Genomic DNA, 19,542 nt, shown 5'->3' with positions numbered 1-19,542 from the left:
AAATTCAAAATGAGAACACAGATCCTCCACAAGATAAAATCAAAATTACAATAAGTTGGCATTTGTCTGATTTTTACAAAAATTAGCTGGTCTTGGCTACACAAGTTATCTGTCCAACGTGTCTAATAAAGTTTCAAGGCTATAGGATTCCCATATTGTTTTTTTACACAATGTCATTAAATCAAGATGGGAAACAACTTTCCCATTGAGAAAAAAAAAAAAAGCAGTTGGTTATGCAGAATTTAAATTTAGAAATCATAAAATTGAAACAGTAATATATAGCCCATCTTTAGCATAAAATTCAGAAATTTATCCCAAATTGACAAAGGTCCAGACTACAAATGTCATTAACAACCCTGCCAACCTTCATATAGTCTTCAAATTTATTAATTAAGCCTGATATACCTTCATCTATATCATTAATAAATACAGAAAACAACAATGGACCCAAAACTGAACCCTGGGGGCTCCACTAATAACATTAGTCCACAAAGAGCAGTGTCCATTGATTACCACTTACTGTTTTCTCACACTCAACCATCCCTTTATCCCTAGCAGAATTTTGCCCTTAATGCCATACTGCTCCAGTTTGTACAGTAGTCTTTCATGTGCAACAGTATCAAAAGCTTTCCTAAGATCCAAGTATATATCAAAATTATTTTTTGCATCCAGTTCCTTTGTTATGCAGTATCCAATAAAATTTGTCAGACAAGACTTCCCCTTAACAAACCCATACTGTGTTTGAACTATAACCGAAGTGTTGTCTAGATGATCCTGTAGTGCTTCTTTAACCAGTGCCTCCATTAATTTCCTTAGAACAGAAGTTAAATTAACAGGTCTGTAATTACTCGTCACCTTTTGATCCTCCTTTGTGAATTGGGTTACATTTGCACATCTCCAGTCCATGGGTACCTCCCCTGAGTCCAAGGAAGCTCCCATAATTATGGCTTAGGGTTTGCTTACTTCCTTTGCTGCCTCCTTTAATATAACTGGATAGATTCCAACAACCCCAGGTGCCTTCCTTATGTTTAACTTTAACAATTTCTTCTCCACTTTGCTCTCAGTTATTACAAAATCACTTAGCTCTCTATTAGAGTTTGATAAACTTCTGGCATTCCTCCCCTTGAATAACTCCTCATGTGTAAATGTAGATCCCAATTTCTCATTCAATTTGTTAGTTACCTGAGCAGGATCATTAACAGTTGAACCATCGAAATCAAGTGAACCAATCTGATTTATCCCCTTCCTTCTAGAGTTTACATAAGTAGTGAACTCTTTGCTGCTTTTCTTTGTATCCTTTGCCAAAGATTTCTCGTAATCTGCCTTTGTTTGCCTAACCTCCTTTGTGACTTGATTACAGACCAGCTTATATCTTCCATAGGCTTCTGTGTCACCTGTTAATTTATATATATCCCATGCATTTTTCTTCTCTGCCACATGTCTCATTAGTTCATCTGACATCCATTTAGGCCTTGAACAATATATCTTAATTGGTATGAAAAGCTTAGTAGCCTCCAAGATTAATTCTTTGAATGCTTCCCATTTAGAGTTTGCTGTTGGTAACGTCATCAGTTGGTCCCACTGTGTATAGACTTTAAAAACTGTCTCAGACTTCCGTAGTCACCTTTACAAAAGCTAAAACCCTTCTCCTTGCCCCTGATGGTAGTTACCTCTTGGAGTAAATCCACATCAGCACATTGTGATCACTGCCACCTAGTGGCTCCTTTATCTGCAGATTCCTAATGCATGAAGAATCACTACTGATAATCAAATCAAGAGTATTACTCTCTCTGGGAGTAATACTCCCTTTGGGATTAAATAGTCTAATATAAATGAGAAAGACCTCAGTATACTTTAATTTTAAAATTCTCTGTGTGTGTATTATGTGTCTCCATATGGGGAAAAAAAACAAAGAAAAACTGATTATTACACTTATTTTTATTCTTTTAGCCAGAGCTGCACTTCTAACAGGAAGGCTACCTATTCGAAATGGCTTCTATACCAATAATTCTCATGCTAGAAATGGTTAGTTGTATGAATCACTTAATTTTTCTTGTGGAATTTGTATTTATGTATATGGTGTATTGTATTTTACAGAAATGCACATATGAAAACCTTGTAGTTTCTAGATTTGCTGTTTTTCATACCTTTTTTCCCAGATTGTAGGCAGATGTTTAGACTTATCAGAAAATACTAAAAATGTAGAAAAGCAAAATTAGAAATAAACCAACAGATGCACATACACACTAAAAAAATTACTCTGCCATGAGCACTAGTTGAAAAATTGCACCTTAAATTTAAACATGAAAGGGACATCTCATCTCTCCTCTCCAACAAAATGACTATTTTTGTAATCTCTTTTTGAAGTCTCGATAGGGATAGTTATTTTGGGAAAAATGCAATTTGCTGTGTCAATCTGTATAATGGTTAGTCAGACGTGTCAAGTTTTTTCCACCCTTTATAATTAAAACATCTTTACTGTCTTAACTCCAGGAGCTGTTTGTCAATGCTACCTTTGAGATTTCATTAGAGAAAATAAAATTCTCAAAAGTAGGCAAATTCAGGCAGATCAACCTAAATTTTTTTTAATTGAAAACAAACATATAAAATAGTGAAACCAATGATTGTGTAAGATAACACAAACAGATCTAACAGAAAATAAAAATTAATATGGGATACAATAAACAATTCAGGGTAATAAGGATGGCTGTGGAATTATTCAGAATTAAGAATTAAAAAAAAAAGGATACGTTATTGCAGATGTGAGTCATATCTTTGAATCGGACGTAGTACAGGGGCATTTCTTGATGCTGGCAAAGAAGTCAATCAGTGATGTATTTTCAATTTTGAAGAGCCTTTTTGAACATGACATTTGGACCACAGTCAGAATATGATGGGAATGTAGCCATCTTGACATTCCTGTACCTAGCTTACCATCCACACATTGCATGGCTGTTACCTGTTGAATATTCAAAGAAACAGAGCACTAGGCATGATTGTGTTTCACATAAGTGATGTGCAGTTACCATGAGTTTTTTTTTTTTTTTTTTTAATGAGAGCTGTCACACTTAGTGCATCAGGAATTAGTGTAAAGACAGATGATGGCTCTATTATTGGCTCTTTCTTACACTCTCCTGCTATAAGAGCAAAGGAATAAAATGGAATTATTCAGAAGTGCAATTTTTACATTATATATGTCTCACCAAGATATGGCAAAGTGGAGCAATGAATCAACCTCTACTGGTTGGTAATTGCATAAAGGCAAACTATTGCAGCATCAGTACCAAATGTAAATAACAGTACAGCTTAAACCATGGATATCCCTTTGATTGAAGGAGAAATCTTATTCTTTCCTCGAACCAAGCAATCTGGTTTGCTGTGTGTTGTTACTGGGATATTAAAAAGCCCATAGGAAAAATGTGATTTACTCATTCAGGCTATATAATCTATGCAGTGGTAGATTCAAGCAATCATGTTGCTGCCTTCATTTACAATTAAATTAAAAATCTTCATCTCTTTATTTCCAGAAGTTGGCTGTCACAGTTCACTATTAGAATAAATTGGTTAAACTCAAAGCTGGAATGAGTTGGTGAGGACAACTAGTTGCTTTTGGTTAGTGGTTTTGAGTCATTTTGTGAAACAAAGTGACAAAATTTTTTTAAAATAATTCCAAGTTTCTTATTTTGATCCATGCATTTCTTCTGAAGTTTTAAATTGTGATTTTAAGTTTTAATATTTTAATATAAGTCTTCATATTTGTTGTGCCTCATTAATGAGCTTCACGTTCCTTCACTCATATTACTGTTGTTTGCAATTGTATCCCCAAAATATAATAATTCAAGCAACCTTTGAGTAAAGCATCTCTTCATTAAGAAGTTTGACACTAATTGGAAGTGAACAAATGATGTCTGTATTGCACTTTCATAAACTTTAAGAATAACAGCCAGCATAAAGGAGCAGTGTAGCACTGCGGTTTAACTATTTGTTTGAAGGGATTTCCTCATTTCTCATTTAAACTGGTTTTGTTGCCTGCTGAACTGGTCTTCAGAAGGTAAATATTTAAACAAAAAATTACATAATTCATGATTCTTATGCCATCCAGAGAGAGAGAGAACAAGAGTGCGCTTTCTTTTCTGGTCATTTTCAAAGGGAGGGCTCTTATCCATCCCTTAAACTAACCAAATGATCTGACATTGCTGTTCAGGTTCTTAAAAGCACATATCTTCCTCAGTGCCTTATAAAATACTATCATGCCTAATTTCCAAGCTCTGTAACCCATTGTAAACTTTCTAACCCTTCCACTCATTGTGTCATCCACAAATTTAAACAATATCCTTTATTTCTCTTGTCACTGTCATTCAAGAAAATTAGAAATAAGGGTGGCTCTAGTACTGAACATTGAGGACTCATCATGATCTGGGCCCATGCTAAAGTGACCATTTATAACAGGGGGTGTCAAACTCATTTTGGCCGCAGACCATTTCCCGTATTAGTGTACCTTGTGCAGGCTGCACACAGCCTACAAACCTTGCCATTGCTAAGCTCAAAGATGCTTTTTAATTGCTCAGTTGTTGCTTGTTGCTGATTGATACTTGCAGCTGAGAATTTGTTTGTTTGTTATTTAGTGTTTAGGAACATTAGCAACTAAGGCCATATTGCTCCGGGATATGCGGTGGTCATTCCCTGACCTTTCCGCATCCTCCGTATTTGGTGGTGACAGGCTCGAACCCCGGTCTAATCAAGAAGCGTGTGCTACGCACTGCTGCTTCTTCCCACCTGGCTACAGAGGCGCCTGCAGCTGAGAATGCACTAATAACTAATTGAAAGGAAATAAAAGTCTGAATAAACAACAGAACGAATAATGAAAAGCAAGTTTATTCCAGATAATACAATATTTCTATGAGTGAATATACATGAAATTAGGTAATCCAGCCCTTTTTGCAAGCAAACACTTGACTTTGTTTGCTTGCAACCAGCTTTGCGAGATTTGGAGTAAAAAATTGAGAAGACACAACCTTCATTATGGAAGAAAGGATGGTGTCAGTTAGTCTTGACATTAAAAGAAAAAGGACCCGTGAAAAGAGAAATCTTCTTGGTGCCCCTTGAAATCTTTAAAGTGCCAGTCAAATTCATCTTTAATCTTTTCTATTCTGTCACAATATTTTGAAATGGTATAACTTTGACTGATTTTTCAACTGTTAACATGTAGAAAAGTAAGTCAGAGTACCCTCTTTTAATTGATTTTGCCACACAATTAAACTTTTTTTGAAAACTAGCCAGTGCATCATGCATGTCTGTTATCAGTTGATCTTTCCCTTGTAGTTTGATGTTCAGATCATTTAGATGACCTGCAGTATCTACTATGAAGGCCAGATCTTTTACCCAAGATTGATCCTTCAGAAGCACTACATCCTGACTTTTCATTTCTAGGAACTGTATTATTTCTTCCAAAAATAAAAAAAACCTCTTTAGTATGTTGAGGCAAGACAAACAATGAATCTCTGTGTAGTACGGCAGCCTTTCAAATTCATTTTCCAAGTCCTTAAGAAAGAGAGCAAACTGGTGGTGATTCAGTCCTCTGGACTGGATGAAGTTCACAGTTTTGGCCACAGTCTTGAGCACACAGTCCATTTTGGGTATTTTTGAACACGGAACCTGCTGATTAATAATGCAGTGGAAAGATTGCAATTTTTGTTTGTTCAGATACTCGTCCTTCAGTTTTGCTTCTAGGGTTGATACAAATCCTTTGACATTGCCTGTCATCGCTGGAGCACCATCGGTAATCACAGCCATGAGTCTCTAGAGAGGAAGCTTGTATTTCTCCAGCATGCTCCATATGGTGTCACAAATATTTTCCCTTGTAGTAGTTCCATGGTTGGGAACCATTTCTAAAAACTCTTCAGTTACTTTCAAATTGTCATCGCAGGCTCAAAGAAACAGTGCAACTTGTGCCATGTCTTGAATATCGTTACTTTCATCAAGTGCAATTGAAAAACATTGAAACATTGCAGATGCTTCCTGCAGTTGTTCACCCAAGTTGTCTGCTATCTTGGTTATCATTTCAGCCACTGTTTCTTGACAATAAAATTTCTTGGAACACTTTCACATTTCCGGGACAGACATTTTCAGTGGCTTTTATCATGTATTCCTTAACCACGGAGCCTTCGCTTGAAAGGTTTGGAATGTTTTGCCAGTAAATAGCTGATTTCATAACTGGCTTTCACTACCAATTCATTGCTTCATTAATTTTTGTAATTATGTTTTGCTGCCTTTAAAGTGAGTTCTTCATATCCTTTAGTTTTTCTTCTCTTAATTTATCCTCAAAGCAGGAAAATTTTTCTTTTTGAATTGTATCATAATGTCATTTAATATTGTACTCTTTGATGACACTGATTGATTCATTGCAAATTTTACACACAATTTTACCTTTTACTTCTGTGTAAAAGTAACTCAATTCCCATCTTTCTTGGAATTGTCTCCCCTCATCATCAACAACCTTTCGTTTTCTGGTTGGCTTGGAAAGCGACATCACATCAGAATCATATTTATACTATATAAGAGTCACAACACAAAACTTTTTGCTTACTGACTTTATTAAATTGAAATGGCAACACAAATATTAGCTCACTTGCATTACAATGTAACTGACTCAAACAGTATGAAAGCCGCAGTAAAACTAGCTGTTAGTGTGTGAAACGATCACTTAAATAGGTAATGGAAAAATTCAGGAAATTGTGCGATCACAGAAAGCAGTAGACAGCAGTGGAAAGCATTAGAAACACATTTTAGAAATGTCATTATTTTCCACGGAGGCAGTGCAGGCCGTATAAAAACCTGTCGCAGACCGCCAGTTTGACACCCCTGATTTATAACAACCTTCAGCCTCTTGTTTCTACAGCCAGCCTTCAACCCACCTTGGATCTTCTCCATAATCCCAATACATTCTAGCCTGTACAGCAATTTTCTGTTATATAATGTTAAAATTGTTACCCTATCCAAACTCCTGTATGACCACTAATTGTAGTTTATCAAGTTGGGCAGGTAAGCTTTTACCTTTACTGGGCCATGTGGTTAATTTAGAATGCTGTTATTGTTATTTAGTTTTTAGGAGCATTAGCAACTAAGGCCATATTGCTCTGGGTATATGCGGTGGTCATTCCCTGACCTTTCCGCATCCTCCATATTTGGTGGTCACGGGCTCAAACCGCTGTCTAATCAAGAAGCATGTGCTACGCATTGCTGCTCCTGCCCACCTGGCAATTTAGAATGCACTTTTTACCATACAGTCCATGACTTTCTCCACCGAAGAGGTAAAACCGAGCAGTCTGTAGTTACCCATTTCATTCTTAGCTCTCCCTTTGTTTATTGGCAAGACATTTTTAACTCTTTAATTGGAATTACTCCTGAATTAAATTATCATTATTGGACTTGAATAGTTTTGAACACTATTTCACAGCCTCTTTCCAGGTTTTTCAGCCTGCACAGCATGAAATCAGCTCACAACACATAGTTCTGCAGGTGTAATACACAATGTTGAAAGCCTGAGTTGCTAACTGCCTCCTTCAGTATGATGATAAACATCATACTGAAGGTCATTGGCATCTGGAGTCTTACACACTTTCAAGCCCAGTAGTTTTTCTGTTAGAATCTTTTCAGTAATATCGATGTTGGCTATCTTATAATGTTCAGGTATACAAGCATAGCTCCCTTAGCCTCCTGTCCTTCAGCCATCAATCAATCAACTTTAGAATCTTTCCCATAATCTCAGTGCACTCAGTAATCCCTTCCGTATGGGACTGTCCCCTCCCCTCTGCCTGTCCAAGATGGACTTTCTTCTGTGAAGATCAATGCAGATTATCTCTTCAGCTGGATTGTCTATGATTGCACAGTTTCCACCATGCAAAAGTCCTATGTAGTTGTGGCTCTCTGATGATTTAACCAGCTTTTTTTGTGGTATAGTGTTGGACTGATTGTTTTTCTGGATGGTATCTAGAAGAAGGAATGTGATATTATGATATTCTTGATATTGTTGTTCTACCAAAACTGATGCAATTTTATAGCATATGTCAGATGTCTCCTTTTTACTGATTTTCTCTTCTGAAGATCACTGCACAGTATCTATTCAGTTTATCAGGTGTATTATTTATAATTGTATCATTTTCTTTGTGCTTGGTGTGTGATGGCATAATTGTGTTAAATAATCAGGATAAAAATTGATGAACATATCTTGTATTGCACAGAGTTCTAATGTGACCTGATAGAACTACCATTGTAGAACAGATTAGAAAGACATGTGAGGGCTCATCTATGGAGGTTAATACCTGTGTGATTAAAAACTGTTCTTTTGGACAAATGGAGAATTATTGCTGGGGCACATCACAAACTGATGAAAGTATTCTAAGAAGACTGCATGCTGTTATAAGTCAAATGAGAGCAATTTAACCCAGTAATTTTTGTGCTCCCAGCTGTAACACACATGGTGGTGTAGTGCTTTATAGGCCCACCAATTTTTTTTTTTTTTTTTTTCATTTCTGACCTATTTCTAAAAATTTTTGAATTTTATTAAATTTTGCCTTTGCTTTACCAATGTTTAACCATTTCCTAACAAATTGAAATACATATTAAATATGCCATATTTTCCGGCTTATAAGACGCACGGGCATACAAGACGCACCCTAGTTTTGGCCACATATTTTGGAAAAAATAATAACCTTTCTATTATCCTTCGATACTGTTTACGGTGAAACTAAGAAGCGATCTTTTACCGACTGATGTAAACAAATATGGCAACATGGCGTGATACGGGACGTAATCAGGGGGTAGGTATTAAAAATAAATTAAATGGAATTACATTTATTTTTTAAAATTTTTTTATTAAATGGACTTACAACACGGAGTTTTTATTCAATTCATAAAACACAAGAAATTTTTAAAAATATTTATTTCTTCTAAAGATTATGAAATGTCTGACATTTTCATTTATCCTTAAACCCTAAAAAGCCGTTACTGAAATCATCATAATATTCAAGATAGTCAATGTCACCATCGTCCATGTTATGAGCGATCTCTGAGTCAGATGAATCTGTTTCCTCATACAAAAGGTCGTCTTCCGTGCATTGGTTATGTCACACTTCTTAAACGATCGTACTATTGTCTCCATTTTAATTTCATTCCAAGCATTTTTGACTCACTGGCAAACCTGTACAATGGTAGGTCTTTTGATGCACCCTGTTGATGTTAGTTCATGCTGTGGGAGCGTCATCCATTTATTTCATTCTTCATGCATGTAGTCCTTGAAAGGCTTATTTATTGATACATCCAGGGGTTGAAATTGACCCGTTAACCCTCGTCCATGTTATGACGACTTCCAATTTGTCGACTTTCAGGCCCAGGAATTACAGCCATTTGCGTGTTTAAACTTTTTAATCTTATCTTAGTACAATTAGTTAGGTGAGACCGGAACTGATCCCACATGAGAAGTGAAGGCTTCTTGCGAAGTCCACCAGGACGGCGTGACCACGCCTTTTCCAGCCAAAACCTCACGCCATGCTCATCCATCCATTCTTTGGGGTGAACTTGAATAAAAACTCCTGCTGGAATGCTTTCTTTCGGCATTGTTTTCCTTTTAAATATTAGTAATGGTGGTAACTTGGTACCATCAGCGCAACATGCCAGCACTGCTGTAAAATGGGATTTCTCATTGCCGGAAGTTTTAATGGTCACAGATTTAGCACCCTTAAAATCAACTGTCTTATTAGAGGGAACGTCAAACGTCAATGGAACTTCATCCATATTTGCAATTTGACAAAGTTCAAAGTCATTTTCTTTTCTGACTTTGATAATATATCGGTGAAAATCAATAATTTTGTTTTCGTACTCCTCAGGCATTTTCTGTGCTATTTTTGTTCTTGTTTGCATCGCTAATCCGTGTCTCTTCATAAATCTATAGCACCTGTAAAGTCATCATGCTCTCTTGCAGCTGCCCTCAATTTAGCTTCAGAAATGATATTTTTAGTCATTACCACAATGCCTTGGCTCCTCTGATCTGTAACCCACGTCTTCATCTCATTCTCCAGTTCCTCTCATCTAGCTTTTTGCTTGTGAAGGTTGTGTTTTGACTTTATTGCTTGTCGAAGTTTCTCCTCTTGCCTTTGCCAGCCACGTACCATTTTCTCGGTAGGAGGTGGTCCAAAATGTCTTTCAGCAGCACAGATCCCATATTGCTTTGCAAATTCTATTACTTGTAAATTAAAGGCAATTGTGTAGCAATGCCTTCTCAACAACTCCATCATAACAGAGTGTCCTGAAATTTATAAAAAAATTATTGATAAAGAAAATAATAATAATAAAATTAAATACGGTGATATATTTTTCTCAAAATAATGGTATATGCTTGGGTAAATGTTCAACCAATAATGAAATGTTTGTTTCTGAAAAAAGCTGACAGAAGTAACGTAACAGAAATTCTTACTCACCCTAAGACAAATACGGGCATCACTTTCTCTTTGTAAAAGACGGTTGGAATTGAAAAATCCCGATCCAGTCTGATTAGCCCACCATACCATAAAAGCGCGAGATCATAGAGGAATACCATAAAAGCGCGAGATCATATTATAGAGGAAGCAAACACATGGGAAAATGAAACAAGTTTTTACTTACGTCTGATTGTGAGATTCATATCACGCAGATTTCAACAAATTTTCCACGAAAAAAAGATTACTGGTATGTATTGTTGCCATAGATCAGGCCCGGGCAAACTACGGTCCGCTGCACATTTTTGTGCGGCCCGCAAGCTTTAATTGTATTTTCGAAAAAAGTTTACTTATTTTGTGCCTTTTGCGACACCTTTTTGAAAAATAAATTTGATTATGTAATACATTATAGAATTTGTCGACTTTTAAATTGTTTTTTCATCTCTGTATTGTTCAAATTGAGATAGAATTTGAAATTGTGCGCGAATCGGAGCAAGCCAACGGGCGCTTTTATAATGGTATAATTTGCGATTATAAACTAACCGCGCGAAACTACGGTAACAGACAACCGGTGATGACGACAATAGTTTTGCTGCGGTGGCGGAGTAATAGGATAGGACTGCTGACCGGCCCGAGTCCCAATCTGTTTTCTCTGACGGTTAGTTTTTTTGCATTATCTTCGGTTATCATCTTGGTGCCAGTAGCGATAAAAATAATATTTATGCCCTTTTAAAAATGAATAAAAAACGAAAAATTCAACAAGCGCATCGTGTCTTCAATGAAGAGTGGAACACAAAATATTTTTTTGCTAACATAAATAACGAGCCTATTTGTCTCATCTGCCGGGAGAGTGTCTCAGTGTTAAAAGAGTACAATATTAAAAGACATTTTACTACTAAATATTCCGAATATGGTGCCAATTTAACTCCGGAAGCGAGAAAGAAAACTGCTGATAGATTGATTCAAAATTTATCTAGACAACAAAATGTGTTTACGCGGCTAACTAAGGAACAAGAAGCTACTGTAGAGGCAAGTTTTGTTATTTCTCATATAATTGCAAAAAGCAACAAGCCTTTTTGTGATGGAGACCATATTAAAGAATGTATGACTGAAGCTTGTGGAATTATATGTCCTGACATTAAACACAAATTTGAGAATATAAGATTATCTCGGCGAACCGTAGTAAGAAGAATTGAATGTATCGATACAAATTTGAATGAGCAATTATTATCATTATTAGAATCCATAGCATGGTACTCGATAGCTCTTGACGAAAGTAACGACCAAAAGAATACTGCACAGTTATTAATTTTCATACGTGGATGTACCTCTAATTTTGAAATTATTGAAGAGCTTCTTTCAATGGAATCTCTTAAAGACCAAACAACGGGAGCAGATATATTTGAAAAAGTTGAAAAATGCTTAACAAGATATAATTTACAATGGAACAAAATGGTAAGCGTAACAACTAACAGAGCACTAAGTTTGACAGGTAAAAATGTTGGAGTGTTAAAGAAAATTCAGGATAAAATTTATTTGTGAAATTTATCCTGATTATAATTTAATTACAATTCATTGTATTATACATCGACAAGTATTATGTAAAAATGTGTTAAAAGTTGAACATGTCACATCTTGTATTATTAAACTAGTAAATTTAATACGATCAAAGGGGCCTGAAACACAGACAATTCGTTAATTTTCTTCAAGATATTGAATCCGAGTACACAGATATTCCTTATCATAGCCAAATTCGATGGGTTAGCTTAAGAAAAGTTCTTCGACGAGTATGAGATCTTAAAGAAGACTTCGTTCTATTTTTAAAACTGAAAAATATTATGGACTTTCCCGAATTAACTGATAATAACTGGATTTGTGGTTCTGCGTTTACCCTGGACATCGTGACACACTTAAATACTTTCAACACCATGTTACAAGGGAAAATATTTATACGCCCATGATATTGTAAAAAGTTTGAATGGATTTCAATTAAAACTCCAGTTGTTCCTTCGACATTTATTGATTAACAAAGTAGACCACTTTCCAACCATGAAGTTGCTGAAGATTCCAGAAAGTAAATTTGAAAAATATTGTGAAATTATCAACGCACTGAATGACGACTTTTCACGAAGATTTGGCGACTTCCGAAAAATTGAGACAAGTTTGGCAATAGTGCGCGACCCATTTTCAATATAAATTGATAGTGCACCGAGTGAACTACAACTTCAGATTATAAATTTGCAGTGTGATACCGATTTAAGGGAATTGCACTGTCGTAAGGAAATCTGTAAATTTTACAATATTCTTAATTCGGACAAATTCGACGAACTTAAAGATTTTGCCCGAAAAATGTTGGTTATTTTTGGATCAACCTACATATGTGAACAAACATATTTCATCATAAATCTAAATAAAAATTCTTTACAATCAAGCATCACCGATGAACATTTACGAGCAGTTTTAAGAATCTCAAGTACAAAATTAACACCCGAAATTAAAAAAAAAATGTTAAAAGATGTAAAACAGTTCCATTCATCTCATTAAATTCTTGGTTGTTAGAGAATAATTTTTTTTTATGTTATATTTCTTCATGATAACAAATAATATATATCTAAAAATAGTATTTTACGTGCGGCCCGCCTTCTTTTTGAATTCCTAATGTGGCCCTTCAGCCAAAAAGTTTGCCCAGGCCTGCCATAGATTGTAACCACTGATAATTGTTAAAAATATATTTCAACAGATAAATCTTAAGTAAAATTGGTGTGAATTTCAAAGGGAAGTTTTCAGAACTCAGTTTACCGGCACTGCGTCATCGAAAATGCATTGCCGGTAGTCTTTAGGCCTAATCCGACATTGACCATATAAGATGCAGGGTGATTTTCCGAGTATTTCTTCGCGAAAAAAAACCGCGTCTTATAAGCCGGAAAATACGGTAATGTATTTTTTTTAAAGAAAAATTGAAATTAAAAATTTTATACTTTTTTTCAAAAAGAAAAACAAAATCTTTAATAAATTCCATTGTTAAAAAACACTATGAACATAAATAAACTATGAACATAAACAACTATTATGCACTTCCATTTTCAAGTTCATAAAATTGTTAAAAGCATGAAAATTCAACTGCCCCATCATGTACATGTATTACTATGTTTTGCCAATTTCTCTTAATGACTGTGGGGTTAAATGAGTGGGGTGAATGGAGGGGTGAAATGGGAGTGGTTTTTTTTTTTTTTGCTGATGCTGCATAAGCTTGCTTTCTTGCATCATATGCCTCTACTAATGCTATGCCTAAACACAGTCTAGACAGAGTCATTAAGAAACTACTCAAGGAAAACTTAGTCTATATTTAAGCTAAATAGAGGGCGAGCACTAATTTTGAACTGGTGATTAACATACAACAGATATATTTCAAGTGGGTCTATGAAGCCCACAACACTTCTGTCGAGTTAATTTCTTCTGTAAGTCAGAGTTGTATTTTCTCTTGTATCCGAGTACTTTCATATAATATTTGTTATTAGGTAAATACCTTAATTAGAGTGTTAAATGACCTATAGTGAATTTTATATTATATTCTGGTTAGTGATAAATAAAACATTTGCAAAGATCCTTTTTCTTTTTTATTTTTTTAGCTTACACTCCACAAAATATAATGGGAGGCATATCTAGTTCAGAAATTCTTTTATCAGAAGTGTTAAAGGGGGGTGGATTTTCTAATAAGATCATTGGAAAGTGGTAGGAAATCTGTTTTTTCTTTTAATAATAGTTATCTGATTCTACACAATTTATTGAGTAATTTAGAGAACAAGACAAACAAAAAAATTATGGAAGCAAAATTTAATAAAAATTAAAATTTTAATAAAACAATTATTGCAGTAAGTGATGTACCAGATAGCACTCGCTGCAGTAATTGCATTTTGTTTTGTTTGTAATTGCGGTTTATCTTTATTTATATGCAGTCGTTCATAATTTAATTTTAATAAACAAATATCAGAAATAATATGCAGATGTGTTTACACTGTTTCATTTCATGAAAATTTATATATCCACAGGTCATCAGCTAGTATAACTACTTATACTAGTTGTTGACCTGCTTATGGTATTGGGTTCGTTTTAACCTTAAGTTGCCATATACACCTGTAATTATCACTACAAAATCTTGAAAAGAACTTTTGCTGAATAGTAAAATTTGTAGTTCTCATTATTTTTCAAGAGCACTACAAATGATTTTATGAAATGCACATACACTCGAACTCACTCCTATCTTAAATATTTTAAAAGTATTGATTTTAAATATTTTGCATTTGTATTGACATAATATGCTGTGAGTGGTTGTCTAAATTATTTGTAATTTTTAATGCATAGGGGCTGACACTTTTTTCAGTAGAAAATTATGCTTCAAAGCTATGATTATAGTTATATCTATACAGATAAGAATGGAGGAATGTAATTAATGGATGTAACAAGGTGTGAACACAGTGGAGAGTTAGAAATAATATCACTAAGTTTGATTGAAGTTGAAGAGGGAACCCCCCCCCCTCCACACACTTTTAATTCTGTTTTAAGCATTTCAGTTTTGAGTTGTCTATATTTTATATATTGATCACTTACCATCATTATAAATCAGCTTCTCGTTACTTCTTACAATGTACTACTATTCCACTGATAACTTAGCATTTTTAGAAATTTATTTATGTTGCATTTTTGCAGACTTTTTATTTTTTTCTGCCCACAACTGAAATATTCTTGCTTGTACTTAACCTGATTCTTTATGTATTTTTTTTATTGATTCCAACCAAACAGTGCATTGCAACATTATTAGTAGGCATTATTAAAATATGAATAAAAATAATTACAATTATTATTGAAATATACGTGCAATTTTGCAGCCGACCGGGCTGGCCGAGTGTGTAAAGTACCTGCCTGGCAACCCAAAGGTCGCGGGTTCGATTCCCGCCTCGGGCTTGGATCAAAGTACTGCAAAAACCTTGGGAGGTGCAATATGGCCACAGAAGCCGATGCGCCAACAACTACCAAATCAAAAAAAAAAAAAAAAAAAAAAAAAGCAATTTTGCAATCATTTTAACAACAATAACATGTTAAAATACAGTAATTCAATAAACTTATCACAAAAAGAAACAATGAAATGCTGTTGTAGCAATTGATAGTCATATCTGATGAAAAGTTCTGTACAAAGCATAATCTAGTATAATCTTCGTTTCCTTCGTTATATTTGAACAAAAAAATTCATATATTAGAGGATTTAAATTTTTTTTTTTTTTTTTTTAAGGACAATATCTTCTCAAATATCAATATCCAATTAACTGATTAATCTGATAACTCTAATAAAATATTTGAAGTAGGTATTTTGGGTTTTGGCATGTACATTGACTACATTAACCTGTTTTTGGTTGTGTGCAGATTATTTCAACCATCATTTTTATGATGGCTGAAATTTTTTTTATTAACTATTTCCTATTTCTTTCTAACTTCCACTTAAATCATTCTGTTAACTCCAGAATTACTCAGTGTTTTTGAAATAATTTTTACCACAGAGTCTTAAAAGTTAGAGAAAGCTATTGAATAGAGCACAATTTATACACAGTTTTCAGTATCTTGTATGTATCGTCCTGTACTCATAATTTTGGCCACAGAAGTCTTAAAATTAGAGGAATGAATAGAGTTGAAAAAATGCTGCAAAGTTGACACTATCTTGTATGTAATGTCATGCAGTCAACTGTATGTTAAATTTTGCTACACTGTTTAACCTAGTAATTTTTATTTAAATTAAATTGGAGTCATTTATTATTTACTTGGCAAACATTATTTACTTCTAATCTTAAAACTTTTGTGAAAGGCATTTCCAAAGTTTCCTGTATGGCAGTGATTGTTGTAATAGAATCCCTGGAATTTCACTTTAATACTTAATTTTCAAGTATATACAAGTTCAGTTGTTTGACCGTGTAATCTTGACAGGGTTCAGAGACAGACATGGATTTCATTTAAAGAAATAAATAAGCTCTAGTAAACACAGATATCTAAATACAATTTGGTATATCTGTGGAATATACTTTGATATATACAAACAAAGCATAAACATTTTAGGAGTGACATTTGCACTTCAACATTCCTGAGTTCATAGGAGCTAAACATCACATCAAGCATAAGTTTTTTTTTTTTAAATATAACATAACATGCATGCAGATATTAACATTAATTTTTTTAAAGTTCTCTACAATGCTGCTAGAAATAAATGTCATAGCTTCCTCAGGTCTTCATCTTTTATTTATTTGAAAATTTAAATATAAGAGGCATCATATCAATTCTGTTCACAGTGACAATTGAACTGTCTTTCATGATGGTTGTTGCATTTATGTATTAATTTTTTCTGTATTTCAGCAAATGGTTTCATCCTGTCTCCAAGTGAACAAAATATCTATGTTACATTCTACATACAAAAACCATTAAAAACCAGATTTCTTACACATTCTGACTTTTTTTTTTTTGTTACTTAGCACTGTTTTAAAACAGCACTTTGGACTTGTAACAGCTGATATGTATATACAGTTTGCAACACCACTTGATTAATCACAGTCTTGGAAATCTCCAGAAAAATCTGAATATTACTTATGTATCTGTTGTCAATTATTGCTGTTTTAATGATACAGAATGAGTCTTCTCTTGAAAATTATTAAGTTTCGATTCCTTTTTCAAATATTGGAAACCACACTTTGGTCTCTTCTCAACTATTAGAAAAGGTTTGCATTGGTCTTTTTTTTTCTTTACTTGAAAATCTATTTCCCTCAGAGGCTTGCTGCTTGTGAGTATGGGTGTGGTATCACTAAGATTTGTTTTGATAAAAAAAATTCTGATTTCTAAGAGGCATATTTGTTGATTTTACTGATTCATATTTTTCTAAAAAAAAATAAAAATTAGTGAATCCAACACTAGGCCTTGTTGAGGACTTTTGTGCCAAAGAACATGGCAGTTTAGCAAACTCCATTTAATCCCACATGAATCAACCCATATGTGAATCCAGAGTAGTCTGCATGATTAGAACAGAGTTATAATGCAAAAGCTAAGTGTAAAAGTCTGCAAAAAAGTATTTGAATTTTATAATATGTGTAACTTAATAAATCATCATGTAGTTATTAGAAAATTTGAAAACATTCCAAATGTGCAGCTCAAAAAAAAAAAAACCATTATGGAACACAGGGTTGTACGAGGAGGGTATCAAAAAATTCGTACCCTTACTTAGAAATAATAGCCATAGAAAGGTGAAACTTCACAGGAACTTTAATCCTTTTCTGTATACTCTTCATGTATAGTAACACATTTCTCCCATCTATGGATCAGTTGTTTAATGCCTTGATCATAAAGTCTGCACTTTTTTTCTGAAACCACGATTCCACTTCATCGATGACTTCCTGAGACAAATCAAAGTGGCGTCCATGCAACGGTTTCTTCATTTCTCAAAAAAAAAGAAGTCTGATGGTGCGAGGTCAGGAGAATAGGGTGGAATCACCTTAAAGTTCTCAACATCCACATTACACAAATACAACAGTTGCTGAGAACATTGCATTCGACATTTCTTCTGCAAAGGCATCAGCAATCTTGGAACCCATCGTGCGGAGACCTTAGACATGTGCAGATGGTCATGTAAAATGCTGTGGGTGGACCCATAACTAATTCCCACTGCATTTGCGATGAAATGAATTGTCACACGTCTGTCACTCAGCACCAGCTGCTCAATCTTTGCAACCATTTCACTGTCTGTGGATGTTGATGGCCTTCCTTCCTTCTCTTGACTCGTCAAAGACACTTGTATGACTGCACTGGAACAAACGTTTCCACTTTTTTTTACAGTAACGTAGGATGGACAATTCTGCCCATAAACAGCTTTTGTTTCTTCATCAATTTCCTGAGCTTCCTTGCCCTGCAAATGCAGGAACTTGATCACTGCTCGATACTCCACTTTGTCAATCATACCGTCCTTCCTCAGATTCCAGGCTCCACCTGTGGTGTATGATCACCTAAAGGAATGAAATTTCACATGTTAGTTATTGAATATGTTGACAACTTATATTAAAAATGGCATCTTCCTTCCTGATGTTTTATCTAGGTTAGGGTAAGAACTTTTTGATACCCCTTCATATGTCTCTGAAGACTTATTTTGATTTTGGGTGGAATGGTTAGTGAAGAAGAAGAAACAAATTCAAGATGGACTTTCAGTTCTGCTTTTGCTCCTGAAACATCTGCTAATGCAAGAAAGGCTATACCTTCTGCTAAAGAAAAGCAAATGAAGAGGTTGGACTTCCACTTTGTGCTTCATATAAAGTGCAGTTTTCAGGGGTAATTTTGTTATTGGTGAAAATACAGTAGACTCTAGATTTTCCGGGATAGATGGTAAAAAAAAAAATTCCCGGATAATCGATTTCCTGGTTAATTCAAAAATACAGTAAATCCCCGACATACGTAAGAGATACATTCCAGGACTTCTTACGCAGTCGAGTTTTATGTAACTCAGGAATGACAAATAAAATTTCATGCATTAGGAATCTGCAGATAAAGGAACCACTGGGTGGCAGTGATCACAGTGTGCTGAAGTGGGATTTACTCAAGGAGGTAACTACCGTCAGAGGCAAAGGGAAGGGTTTTTGCTTTCGTAAAGGCAACTATGATGGTCTGAGACAGTATTTAAATTCTATACAGTGGGACCAACTGATGATGTTACCAACAGCAAATTCAAAATGGGAAGCATTCAAGGAACTAATCTTGGAAGCTACCAGGCTTTACATACCAACCAAGAAATATTGTTCAAGGTTCAGGCCTAAATGGTTGTCAGATGAACTAATGAGACATATGGCAGAGAAGAAAAATGCATGGGATACATACAAATTAATGGGTGACATGGAAGCCTATGATAGATATAAGTTGGTCTGTAACCAAGTCACAAAGGAGATTAGGCAGGCAAAGGCAGATTATGAGAAATCCTTGGCAAAGGACGCAAAGAAAAACAGAAAAGAGTTCTTTACCTATTTAAACTCAAGAAGGAAAGGGATGAATCAGATTG

The 19,542-nt window shown here is 34.7% G+C and overlaps 1 protein-coding gene across 3 annotated transcripts in view; it reads left to right on the top strand.

The window, feature by feature from the left end:
- LOC150080879 (N-acetylgalactosamine-6-sulfatase-like) overlaps positions 1-19,542 on the top strand; it is a 241,365-nt gene that overhangs the window by 51,745 nt on the left and 170,078 nt on the right. For 2 of the 3 annotated variants that reach the window (XM_090381786.1, XM_090381784.1), the window contains exons 3-4: positions 1,951-2,025; positions 14,102-14,204. In XM_090381786.1, coding sequence (XP_090237912.1) covers positions 1,951-2,025; positions 14,102-14,204 — 178 coding nt within the window. The remainder of the gene's footprint in view (positions 1-1,950; positions 2,026-14,101; positions 14,205-19,542) is intronic. The other variant, XM_090381785.1, reaches the window with a different exon arrangement.

Source organism: Mastigoproctus giganteus, chromosome 9, assembly GCF_048544385.1.
Source record: "Mastigoproctus giganteus isolate SK-2022 chromosome 9, ASM4854438v1, whole genome shotgun sequence".
Lineage (NCBI taxonomy): Eukaryota > Metazoa > Arthropoda > Arachnida > Uropygi > Thelyphonidae > Mastigoproctus > Mastigoproctus giganteus.
The sequence above is the reverse complement of the archived record's forward strand: the minus strand, read 5'-3'. Positions and strand labels throughout refer to the sequence as shown.